Consider the following 13,567-nt stretch of genomic DNA (forward strand, 5'->3'; position numbering starts at 1 on the left):
TTGTCTCTCACCCTGTGCTGCTGTGTTCACACCCTTGTCTCTCACCCTGTGCTGCTGTGTTCACACCCTTGTCTCCATGGTTTTTACTTTGAAGATGTGAAAGTCTCAGACTTTGAAATCAGCACTACAATAAAATTGAATGACAGCTAGGGATTTCCTCCTAGAGCTTATAAAAGAGAGGTAGATCAAAAAGATCTAATTTTGTAAAGGTGTGCATTTGTAACTAACTCTTCACCATTGTCTTTAGCAGTTCCTTGAGGGGTTGTTTTGATTAGGCAGAAAATGTGAGGGTATCAGTCATTCAGTTGGATTTTGTCTTGGAATATACCTGGGTGGCTCCCCGTGCTTGCTCTGACTTGGTCAGAACATGCAAATCAACCTGTCCTGGAGCAAGGAAATGGAAGAAGTCACCACAGCCACCAACACTGCCTGATTCCTTAGATTCTCTCCACGTGTTAGTATTGACATCACACAGACCCACAAACACATGCATGCACATATACATACATAGCCATATACATGTCCACACACATACACATGGATACATACATACATGCATACATACAAAGATGGCCAGTAATCCTCGTTTTAGAAAGAAATGTTTTATGTCAGCTATAGATTTTTGTGGAACATACCTGGGTTTACTGAGTGTTCATAATCTTTGAAGCAATTACTTGTATTGAAAATAGAAGTCATCCACCAGGCAGTGGTGGCACATGACTCTAATTCCAGCAGTTGGGAGGCCAAGGTTGGCAGATCTCTTAAGTTCAAGGCCAGCCTGCTCTACAGAGGGAGTTTCGGGACAGCTGGAGCTACACAGAGAAACTGTCTTGAAAAAACAAAAGAAGGGGGAGGGGGTGGAAAGAAAGGAAGGAAAAGATTGAATTTTTATTACTCTCACTATGGAGAGATTGACCTGTGAGTTCCTTGAGGGAACCCCACAGATTGCACCATTACAAGTGAAGGCTCTCTCTCTCCAAGAATACAAGACTATGTTGAGGCCTCCTTCTTTCTCCCTTCATTCTCCTTCCTGTGGAGACTAACACACACACACACACACACACACACACACACACACACGGGGAGAGGGAGAGAAGGGGAGAGGGAGAGAGGGAGCGAGATGCTCTGTACCCAGAAGCAGTTGATATCACCAATAAATTACCAGAGAAGTGATAGAAGAAAAGATTAGGCTTACGGAAGCTAGATAAGTTGGCTAAGGTGGTTCTTGCCCTGCCATGCATGTTCTTCTCATGAAGCCATGCTAAAGGAGTGGCCTATGGTTTTGTTTTGTTTCATTTTTCCTGACTATTTTACTTTCTTCATTTATGAAAGCCGTTTCTAGATTGGCACTAGGTTTTTAAAGTGGGAAGTGAAGGAATGCTGAGTTAGTGTCTATTGTTTACCTGGATAGATTTGTGTGTGCAAACTCACAGTGTAGCTATGGATGTGTGTGTGGGCGTGTGCAAGCTCACAGTGTGGATATGTGATGTGTGTGTGTGTGGGGGTGTGTGTATAAGCTCACAGTGTGGATTTGTGTATACAAGCTCACGGTGTAGATGTGTGTGTGTGTATAAGCTCACAGTGTGGATGTGTGTGTACAAGCTCACGGTATGGATGTGTGTGTACAAGTTCACAGTGTGGCTGTGGATGTGTGTGTATGCTCACAGTGTGGCTATGGATGTGTGTGTGTGTGCGCCCGTGCGTGCAAGCTCACAGTGTGACTGATAACTCTTTGGGTTCTTGAACTTTTCCCTATTTTGACTTGAGCAAACAAGTTTGCACAAGGTGGTAAAGAGCTGACTAAAGCAAACTGTAACTGGTGATCACTGATCACCCTCTGTGTTCTGCCTCACATTTCTTAGAGGCCTCCTCCTCTTGGCTTTGTTTTTTTTTTTTGTTTTTTTGTTTTTTTAAGATAGGAATAAGCACTGCCTGCCCTTGCAGTCTGAAGCTGCTATTTGCAGTGTTTACAGAGAACTGTGCTCTGCATGGTCTCAGGTTCCCGCAGTAGCAGGCTCAGCTGGGTCCAGGGAATGTGCTCTGCGTCCACAGACCTCTGCACAATGGTGAACAAGTAATGACCGCCTACAGCTATGATTTCCGGGTCCTAGGCTGGAGGGCGATGTGAAGGAGCTTGAAAGGAAGATGAGAGTTGTAGGGGAGCTCTTGGAAAGTTAAAGCACACAGTAGAATTATGGAACATTTTGATTCTCTCAAGTCTTGCTGGAAAGGAAGTGTGGAGACCTCCATGGTGATCCACTCCTCCTGGCTCTGCTAAGGAAGGACTGCTTCCCCCTGAAACAATGCTTCAAAATAGAGAATAGTGAAACTGAGGGTGCTAGAGACAGCTTGCTGCATGTGTGAGAGGCTCATCTAGCTAGGTTCCTCTACCCTCTTCTGCTTTGCTCTGGGTTTGCCACTTTGTGCTGCTAGGAATCGAACCCAGGGCTTTGGTCAGACCTGGCAAGCACCCTACCCCTGAGCACAGCCGTGGCCCAGCTTCACTGTTAGCAATCTGTTGAAAGAACCTGGTGGCTCATTTTGTGCTAGCTTTACTGTCCTCGGGACTAACCACAAACCTTGTTTGGAGCAGGAAAGAACCTTTGGTAGCCAGGGCTCCAGGTAATTTTGGATTCAGACCAGTACCTCTTGCTGGGTAAATGGAATTCAGTGTGGTAAACCACAGGCAGTTAAGTGTCAGACTTACCACACAGGAAACAAGGGGCCAGATTTGTTGTAGGTTCCCAGGATCCTCACACTTCTGTGGAGAGTCCCGGGTGTCTGCACAGGTCGCATGTTGGTTGCTGGTAAGTGCCGTTTGAATAAAGGTGTGTACAAGGTTAGGAGGTGTTGTGTGCAGTGCTGCTTCATCAGCAGTGACTTTAAAGCTTTCTGGTTCTGTTTACTTATTGACTCCTGACTAGTTCTGTTAAAAGAAATTTTGAGGAAAACTAGTAGAGGTTTCTGTCAGAAACCTCTCATTCTTCCCATTTTATTTCTTTCTCATTTTTATTTTGGATAATTCATATTAGAAGTTATTTTTTTAAATTGGCATGTTCTTTGTCCATCTTGTTTTCATTTTTATCTTTTGATAGCCTTCCTAAAAGGACTTTCTAATATAAACTCTACTACATCAACCTGAGAATTAGCACCATTTGACTGTATTATGATTGATAATCCTACCATGTGCCAGTAGGGGAAGCTGCTGGACTCATTTGGGAATTATATTTCTAGTTCTCCTGAGAACTACCAGTGATTTCCAGCCTCTATAAAATCAAACTTCAGATTTATCCTCTTCTTCCTATGTTACCATAAATAAAGTTTTTAATATATTTACTTTAATATATTTACTAAGTAAGCATTTCTTTTTCCATTTTTTTGTCAACCAAGAGTCTTTTTATAGTTGGGTCTGAAGTCAAAATGTCACTTGAAGTAGTAGCATTACCACACTTGGGTTTTGGGTGCTTTTTGTTTGTTAGCATATCTGCACACAATCTCACTATTGCATTTTTAAAATGAAGGTAATGTGGTGTTTCTTCTCTGTATCCCAGTTTCTCCAGCCTGGCCGGGAAGGTAGCACTACCAGCACCTCAGGCTCAGGAGCGTATAGTTGTATTGTATTAAAACTTTTCATGGAAAAATAGAATAGTATTAAGATGAATTTTTAATAAGATAATGTCACCTCCCTCTCCAACTTATGAGAGGTAATTCTGCTGTCACCCTTACTGGCCTTCATACCAAACGTCTGCTCCTGGGGGCCTTCGCTAGGACCTGAAAGAAGCAACTTAGGTGAGGGGAGATTGTCTTAGGTTATGAGAGCTTAGGTAATGAGCATTTCATTAGATCATAGCAGGGAAGGTATGACCTAGCAATTCTCTGGTGGGAGTGTACGGCAGAGCCGCTCACGGTGGTGGAGGTCAGTAACAGAGTGTAAGCAAGGCCAGGTGTACCCCTCAAAGACCAGTTCCTGCTCGCTTGCTTTTTCCAGGTTTAACCTAAAGATGCCACAGCCTTCCAAATGGTACCTCAGGCTGAGGATCAGGTGCTCAGAACATTAGCCAGTGGGGAGCAGTCCAGACTTTAGTCTTAACATACTGCTCCTGGCCTCAGAGGCTCATGGCCATCTCTGTGTAAAACGTGTTTCATCTCCATAGTCATACCAGTCCCTACACTGTTCTGAGGGTCAACATTCAAAGTCTGTTTGAGACTAATGTCTCTTAGCTGTAAACCTTATGTAAAATATTTTCATTATGCAGAGGTACAGAGTGAACATGCCCCTTCTAAAAGGGAGGAATAGGAGAACAGGAAAGACTGGACCAAAGAATGAAACCCAGCAAGCAAATCAACTCTGATCGTTCCATGGCCAGTGGCTAGAGTGTACTCTGACATCATGAGTTCCTTCCTGTGGCCCTGCCATTTGCAACACTCAGGGCTCTGTGCTAGTTTTAAGTCAGCTTGACATAAGCTAAAGTCATCCGAGAGGAGAGAACTTCAATTAAGAAAATAACCTCCGTAAGATTGGGCTGTAGGCAAGCTTTTAGGGCATTTTCTTAGTTACTGATGATGGGGAGGGCCCAGCCCATTGTGGATGAGGCAAACCCTGGACTGATGGTCGGTCATGGGTTCTACAAATTGAAAGGATTATATATATATATACACACACATATATACTAAGTAAGCATTTATTTTTCCATTTATTTGGAGCAGGAAAGAACCTTTAGTAACCAGCGTTCAAAAAAGCAGATTGAAGCAAGCCATGGGGAGCAAGCCAGTAAGCAGCACCCCCCACCCCCATGGCCTCTGCATCAGCTCCTGCCTCCAGCTTCCTGCCTTGCTTGACTATCACATAGATAGTACTGAGTTCTTTCTGCCAGCTCCAGAACTATCTGGGTGACCTTGCACCCCTACTACAGCAGCCTCTAAGTGCCCACATGACTGCTTGCTCAGGGTATCCCTATGATGCTGTCTTTTTAAATGAATGTTTTAAAGTGTGTTTGCATTTTTACAGCCTGGAGCCCTCTCTGGGTCCAGTGCTACCGCAGCTCCCCTGTACCAGCTGTAGCTCGCTGGTGTTTCTTTCCGTAGTCTTCACTGTGACCATGCTCCATTTCATGTTTTCAAATCCCGCACATTTGCTTCTGATGTTCCAGGTGAAGCTGGCTGAAAGCAGCAGTGGCGAGCATGCCTGTTGGGTACAGTCATTGCTGTTCGTGTTTGCTGTCTTAGCCCTCTGAATTCTGACCAGAACAGCCCACCTAACAGAGATTATAGCACTCTTACCTATCTTGGGCCTCCAAACTCATCTCTGTTCTCCCACAAACCAGTTTCTAATACTGAAGTCTCATGAGTCCAGGTGTATCACACCATCACCGCACTAATGGTACCAACGTCACTATTATATTTTGAACTGTTGTGACCAAAATTACTAACGAATGAAGGGTCTATGAATTTTCAGTCCATTATCATAAAGGCCATGCCTAGTTACCTACCTGTACTTTCCAGCCCCCCCCCCCCCTAAAAGCTCTGCGCCCTGGGAAATGGCACCACTTGCTAGGAGCTACGTGTTCAAACCATGAAAGGACTGAGGTTCCGAAGTCCTCAGCTTTGTGCCTTGTTACCCTGAAGCCTTCCTTGCTATCTTCCCCACCATCCCCAGTCTTTGTTTTGTTTTGTTTTTTCTTCCTCCTGTTGCCTTTGTGCCTCTGGGAACTTAGCTCTGGCTTTCCTCAGAGAAATGAGACTCTTGTAAGGTCAAATGCCTCTGCTCTGCCTGGGACAGTGCCTGCTGTTGCTGAGTGAGGCAGGGCCGATCAGTGCCTCTCAACACTTAGTCAGATTGTGGTGTTCACCCTCTTACCCCACAGTAGCTCCCTAGGAATGCACATGCAGATCACTGTCATACTTCTTTCTTCCAGTGTGTGTGTGTGTGTGTGTGTGTGTGTGTGTGTGTACATGCATGTGTGTGTGTGGTGGGGGGTGGGTACATGCATGTGTGGGTGTGTGTACACACATATATATGGAGACCCAAGGTTCATGTCTAGAAATTGCCCACAGTAGCTCTCTTCCACCTTATTCAATGAAGCAGGGTCTCTCAGGCAAACCAGAATGCCCTGAAATGTCTACTGTCACTAGACAGTTTATTGTGGGGATGCTGTTTCTATCTTCCAAAGATAGATGCAGGTGGCTCTCATGCCCATTTGACATTTATGTGGGTTCAGTTCTAGGGATATGAACTCCAGTCTTTATGCTTGCAGAGCAAACATTTAATCACTGAAGCATTTTTTTCCGGCCCAAATCCACACATTTTAAAATCATTTGTGACTATTCCACATTTGTTTAATGAACTATTTGTTATTACGGCTTGTTTTGTTGTGAGCCGGGTTCTCTCAGGCTGATCTCAACTTGGGACCCACTGTGTATATGCCACTGTACCTGGCTAGTAGCCTGTGTTTATCATTTTCCTTTGGCCCTTGTAGTGGAAAAAAGTAAAATGAATCAAGGACAAAAAGAGAGAAGAGAAACAAATCTGGAGTAGAAATAAAGTCCTCAGTGTCAACAGAAGATTGGTTCTAGGACGCAGATCTCAGAGCACTCGCATCTCTCGTATAGCTATGATAATAGTATTGGTGTGTGACTGTCTCTCAACTTGTCACAGCCTAGAAGTACCTCAAGTCTTAGTTGAGTAGTTGTCTTCATTGGGTTGGCCTCTGCATCATATCTTTGAGGGATTATCTTGATTATTAGTTGATATAGGAGGGCCCAGCCCGCAGTGGGTGGCACATTACCTGGGCAGGTGACCCTAGTCTATATAAGAAAGTTAACTAGTTCTGAGCCAGAGTGAGCCGGCCAGCGGCGCTCTTATGTGGCTTTCTGCCATCAACTACAAAGTTTGAGTTCTGCCCTAATTTCTCTCAGTGATGGACCATGCCCTTAGAGTGTCAGCCCAGATAAGTCCTACCCTCTGGTAAGTTGCTTTTGGTCAGTGTTTCATCACAGCAACTGAAGAAACTAGAACAGTGCCTACACAGACATTCCTATATGTATACTGTAAGGATTGCCTATATACATAGTGCTGTGTACATAGTTGAGCTACACTGGATGATAAGGACAGCAACTCTCTGCATACTTAGTGCCGATCCTTCATTTCTGGGAGGGCTACCTTCTTCTGAAGCTGTCTGTTGGGTGACTATATAGTCCTTAACTGAAATGCTTCAAAATTTTCACATCACTTAGTACAGGCTATATTTCTAAGTTCTTCAGCTTGTAAGTAGTTCCACATAGGGAACTTACTTAGGCACGAGCCAGACTGTGGGGTCTGCTTGTTGTGTTGCTCTTAGCTGTCCCTCTAACACGCAGTAGACAGAATACTACTATAGAAAATAGGTCATGTGCTTGAGGAAATGACCCTTGCCTTAGTTACTTCTCTGCTGCTGTCCTAAGACATGGTAACCAAGGCAACATACAGAAGAAAGAGAAGGTGAGTCCATGACCATCATGGCTCACAGCTGTTTGTAACTTCAGTTCCTGGGGATCTGATACCCTTTTCTGACCTCCATGGCACTGCATGCATGTGGCATACATACATACTTACATCCATACATCCATTTGTAAAACACTCATACACATTAATATAAATCTTTCAAAACTCACACAAGGACAGTCTAAGTTAAGTATCAGTTTCATACATTTCCTTTTAAAACCTTAACGTTTTAAATACTTCTCACTGGCTACTTAAAGAATAAGTATGGTTGGCAGTCATTACTGAAGTTACTTGAGTTAGCAGAGCCCCCTGAGATCCACTGTCAAGGCAGCCAGTGGATCAGACCGGTCATGCATCCCGAGACCAGGCCAGCTATGTCCTGGGGATTGGCCTGTGCGTGGGCCCTGTTCTGCTGCTGTCTGCCTGCATTTCATAAGCACCCACACCTGATTGAAAAGCCACACTGTGGGGGATGGGTGGGCTCTCACTTGTTGCCCTCCTTTCTCATTTAAATCAAAGAAATGATTAACAGATTTTAATTTTCCTCGCTTGGAACTTCCATTATTTTGGGTGTTTTAGGTTTACGAGAAAACAGCAGTTGCCTATTAGCAGGTTTGATGACATGGCAGGCCCATAGCGTGCCTAGTTTTCCCTCTGAGCCTGTGTGTGCTTGCTCATGTGCGTGTGCGTGTGCGTGTGTGTGCATGTGTATTGATATTAGCACACATATATTTTAATTTTTGGAATGAAAATTTGTTATGCCTTCTTTAAATCCTTTATTATTTTTCTGGAAAAAAAAAAAACAGCCTCACTTTTGATTTTCCACTGACAGGTTTGTTTAAAGACAGGAGAGGGGGTTGGTTGCCATTATGGTTCGTCCAGTGTTAGTTCCTGCAGCTTCACACTGGCAGGATCCTGTCAGGACAGAAGTTTGTCCAAAGCTGGACAGTACTGGGATACTTTAATGACAAGAAATTGATTCTCCTTTTAAAAAAATTAATTAAAAAAAAACTTTTAAAATCCTGTGTGTGTTAGGGGTGGGGGTAGTAGTGCACATGAGTGCAGTGCACATGGCGGCCACAAGAGGACGTCAGATCCTTTGGAGCTGGAGTTACAGGAGGGTGTGAGCCACTGTGTGGGTGCTGGGAATCAAACTCATGGGCCTCTGCAAGGGCAGCTTGTGCTAACAACTGAGCTGTCTCTGCTCCCCCACCTCCATGCCGTCCCTGTTCTGATGAGCAGCCCTCACTGCTTATTTGCATGATGGCCATGTGTCGAGTGTGTCTGAGCTGTAGCTTTCTCCTTTACCTGTCAGGAGCTGTATGACCCAGTCACCACCCCAGAATGAGGTCAGGAACAACTGAGGTAAAGTGACCTCAGGCAAAGCCTTTCCAGTTTCACAGTTTTAACATCTTACCTTTGATGCTGGGCATGCTATAGTCAGGGAAGAGTGGACCTTGTCTCTTGGCTTAGAAGCCTGGGAACACTTATTTCTCAGTTCTCTTATCAGATGGGGCTTAAACCCAACTCTGTTGAGATTTTGTAGTCTGCTCTGAGTATTTTTACATTAAGAATAAAATACTTGTTTTTCTCCCTTCCCTCCCCCCTGTGGCCCTGGTTCTCTGGTGTTTAACCCCACCGTCTTTGGTCTGCAGACATATGGAGCCTGGGCGTGATCCTTTTCATGCTGGTGTGTGGGCAGCCGCCCTTCCAAGAAGCCAACGACAGCGAGACACTGACCATGATCATGGACTGCAAGTACACGGTGCCGCCCCGCGTGTCCTCAGGGTGCAGGGAGTAAGTAAAGCTAATGTCCAGTTAGCTATGAGACTAAGCTTCTGCTGTTGTTGTTTGGGGCACCGGTTAGTATTTGGTAAGAAATTCAACAGGAGAATGAAAAACATTCTTACACATATTTTCAAGAAGCCCTCTTTGCCTCTCAGCCTCCAGAGTGGTGATTAGGACCTTCTCTGGCCACTGCCCTTTTTTTTTTCTTCTTCAGTGGCAAAAAGCAAGAGTTGAAGCTTCCAGAAAAGAGTTGGGCTTTCCTGTTTGGCAGGAACGTGTCATTCATTACACGGTGCCTCCTGGCTGTGTCATAGTAGCATGTCTTACTAACAGCATGTCTTATATTCACATGCCCTCCCACAACAGAGTAAAGGCTGTGCGTCAGTGTGTGCCATGGTGGGAAGCCAGCCCTGACCGGCACATTGGGGCTTCTCCATCACCTGTGTGGGAGAGTGTCTCGAGAAAGGACTGTTGCAGTCAGTGACTTTCTAAGTGAGCCAGCTGAGATTGTGGTTACCAATTGAAATGTTTTCTTCTTAGTAACATTTTGAGTTTTTCCAGACAAGCTGTAAGGAAGAGCGATACACGATTGAGGGTTCTCTTTCAGGTGGAGCCCCAACTTGGGCATGGGATTCTGCGGACTTAAATGCTGTCTTCTCTGCTTACTGCTTATGTGACGGTGGAAAAGGGTACTTGACAGGGTTACTGTGAAAACTATGAAGTGACGGTGTAAAGTGTGTAGTTGAGGCTGGAGCACAGAAGAGGCTCTGTGTGCGGTGCTGGTGCTGGTGGCAATTTGGGGATGGAGCACATGGAGGCTGTTTATTTTAGGGTGTAGCATATAGAAGGCTTTTTCTGTGTCCTGGTTGTGATGGTGGCTTTAGCTTAGGGTACTTGGGAAGCTCTGTCCTCGTGTACTGGGTGTTGTTGATTTTAGGCCGGATCACATGCCTTCCAGTGTGAGTGCCCACTTGGACCTTTGTGTGTGGACATGTGCAAGTATGTGCACATGTGAGGATGTGTACACAAACTTGTGTGCCTGCATGTGCAGTGGTGATTTTAGGTCCTTGCTCTTAGGAAGCAGGTGTACACCAAGTGCGGGTTAGATATTTATAGTCCACGATAAGCATCTCTACTTCCAGTTAAAAACAGACAGAAGCGTTACCTATTCACTCTACATCAACTGTGTCATTTGAAAGCCCACCAGTTACAGACACAACATGGATGCCCCCATTCCTAAGGTCTGAGACATGGCCTCTATGTATCCCTCTGGAGGAATTATTTGTAATAACTATAGGACCATTCCAATGCAGGAAAACAGCAGCAACAAAGTGAGCCTTTCCTAATGTGTTTTTCTGAATAGTGTGTTTTAAGGAGCATGTCCATTTTATGTGGCTTTCCGTGTGTTTCCATTAGTGACTGCGATGCCTTTACTGTTGGAACCATGCTCTCTGCATGGCTGCTCCTCCTGCTTGTCATCAGCCATCTGAGGCTTGTCACTTCCCCTGTGACTGTCCCAGGACTGGCTCCTGATGCTGTTACCTCACAGCTGTACTGTCTTCCTGTCCTCCTGTCAGTATTTGTCTGCCTAACAAGGGGCTGCTTTCTTATTCAGAACTTTATGCACCTCACTGTTAGAATATTTAGAATCCTTCACTGTTAGAATATTTAGGACTAAAGAATGCTTCTGAGACAGATTAGCCTTTCCACATTGGATATGATCAATAGTTTTTGTTGTTCAACTTGAAGTGTTTCCTAGGCTTAGTTGTGTTATTTTATTCCTGCCTTGTTTACAAGGTGGTTTTATTTCTAATTAGCTATTGCTTTTGATTGTTAAGTTAGAATATAGTCTGTATGTTACCTTGTATTCAAATTTTTGAGGCTTATTTATGCCTATCATGAGGATAATTGTTACAATTGAGTTCTTGAAAGAATGTATTTTCAAGTTGGGGTCAGGGGTCTATATACATCTTTTAGGTCAAGCTCATTAATTGTTCAAAATTATTTGCATTTAGAGTTTTCTTCACTGCTCTAAGATTATCTTCTGTGATGGTGGCTTTATTTTATTCCTTAAGGTTTGTCAGCATTTGCTTTGAAATTGTTTTTTTTTGGGGGGAGGCGTTGTTTTTTAGTTTTGGTGTTTTCAAGACAGGGTTTTTCTGTGTAGCCCTGGCTGTCCTGGAACTCACTCTGTAGAACAGACTGGCCTTGAACTCAGAAATCCGCCTGCCTCTGCCTCCCAAGTGCTGGGATTAAAGTGTGTGCCACCACTGCCTGGCTGTTTTAAGCACATTTAACAGTGGACGTTTGTGCGGTGTATTCGGCATTTCCAGTGTCTGCATTCTGATTTGCTGTGTGTCAGGGTCTTCCTTTGTGAGTTTTTATTTGTGCTAGTTTTTGAAGCATTGTTCAGAAGTTCTTTTCAGTTACATTCTACAGAAAGGAGTTTTGTGTTTTCCAGAACCAGTGTTAGTTCATGCCTTCCTTCTCAACTTCCTCTGAGCAGTGGATTTCTTTCTTGTTTCTCACTGGGCACTGAGATGGAGTCCTCTTTCTTTCCAAACCACACAGGGAGCCGTGTGGCTGCCAGCTGCCTGTCCCCGTGACCCAACCCTGCTTTTACTATGGTTTTAGCTATCAAGTATTCCATGTTTATTTTTTTGCCAATCCACTTCTAAAAATGTGTTACATGATATTATTTTCATTAGGGGAGTCATTCATTCTCATGACACGAGCTGTCTCATCAGAGCACTAAGAGGCTGGGATTGTTTTATTTTGTGAATATAGTGGCCCCAGATTCTCATTTGTCAGTGAACCTAGTTAAATTGCTTATGACCGTGTAAGAGATAGTGCTTGTTGGTAACAGCCATCGTTACTAGTCCTTGGAGACAGTTTGCTGCTTACAGTAATGGGCTACCTTTCTTCACAGCCTGATCACACGGATGCTACAGAGAGACCCCAAAAGGAGAGCCTCTCTGGAAGAGATTGAAAGCCACCCTTGGCTCCAGGGAGTGGACCCATCACCAGCCACCAAGTATAACATTCCCCTCGTGTCCTACAAGAACCTCTCCGAGGAAGAGCACAACAGCATCATCCAGCGCATGGTGCTCGGGGACATCGCGGACCGAGACGCCATCGTAGAGTACGTCAGAGCCTTCAGACACTAACGGCTCTCGCTGCTTGCTTTTCTTAATACTGTGACTGACTACCTGACCAAGAGCATTTTAAGGGAGGAAGGGTTTAATTCTGACCTGTAGTTTAAGGGAATGTCATCTATTTTGGTGGAGAGGTGTGGTGGCAGGATCAGGAGGTCTGCTAGTCACACTGCTTCTGCCATCAGGAAGCGGAAAGTAAATAAGTAGAGGCAGGCTGTAAATCCACAAGGTCTGCCCTGTATTTATCAGGATGGAATGAATCGTCCCAAGCCTAAAGGATTTGCTGTCTACTCCTTAAGCCTCTCTGCACTGTCCTGGAACCTACACATTATTTAGTTGCTTATGAAATCTGTCAAAACAAGAGCCATTTTTCCACAACCTTAGTAGTGTAGACCAGAAAGTAGAGTAATAACGGCATGCTCTGTCGGTCTGTTGTGCTCTAGTAGCAGGTCATGTGGTCAGAGGTCCTGTCTGAAGATAGAGCTCGGCCACAGGTGAAGAACAGTTACTTCATGTACTTAATGAAACAGATACCGCAACTCAAGGAAGCAGGAGAGAGGTGACCATGAGTTGGCCACTCAGGTCTGCATGCGGCATCTCAGTTTTCTGACCTGGGGAAGAGGTTGATGCAGGCTGGGCATGTAGACCCTATGTGTTGCCCAGTGAGTAACATGTGCCCAGTAGGAGCTCTAGTCTCTGGGAAGGGTCATATCTGCATAAAGGGTACACCCCTGTAGAGTAGCTTTAGTGCAGTAAAAATAAGTATTTGCAAAAATAAAGCCAGGCTTTTGAACTTGACCTTAGTTTTCTGTAGGATCTGGCGCTTATGAGTTTTCCATTGAAATGACCTGAGGAGTACAGGACACGTGCTGCTTCTCTGCAGTGGTCTCCTGCCCATCGTCTTCATGCACACTGCTGCTTCTCTGCAGTGGTCTCCTGCCCATCATCTTCATGCACACTGCTGCTTCTCTGCAGTGGTCTCCTGCCCATCATCTTCATGCACACTGCTGCTTCTCCACAGTGGTCTCCTGCCCATCGTCTTCATGCACACATGCTGCTTCTCTGCAGTGGTCTCCTGCCCATCGTCTTCATGCACACTGCTGCTTCTCTGCAGTGGTCTCCTGCCCATCGTCTTCATGCACAC

General features: G+C 44.8%; 1 protein-coding gene across 10 annotated transcripts in view; it reads left to right on the forward strand.

Annotated features, from left to right (window-relative positions):
- The window catches only part of Snrk (SNF related kinase), a 53,687-nt gene that overhangs the window by 33,218 nt on the left and 6,902 nt on the right, over positions 1 to 13,567 (forward strand). For all 10 annotated transcript variants that reach the window (XM_021171624.1, XM_021171625.1, XM_029482107.1 and 7 more), the window contains 2 exons: positions 9,136 to 9,277; positions 12,198 to 12,410. In XM_021171624.1, the coding sequence (XP_021027283.1) occupies positions 9,136 to 9,277; positions 12,198 to 12,410 (355 nt within the window). The remainder of the gene's footprint in view (positions 1 to 9,135; positions 9,278 to 12,197; positions 12,411 to 13,567) is intronic.

Source organism: Mus caroli, chromosome 9 (assembly GCF_900094665.2).
Source record: "Mus caroli chromosome 9, CAROLI_EIJ_v1.1, whole genome shotgun sequence".
Classification (NCBI taxonomy): domain Eukaryota; kingdom Metazoa; phylum Chordata; class Mammalia; order Rodentia; family Muridae; genus Mus; species Mus caroli.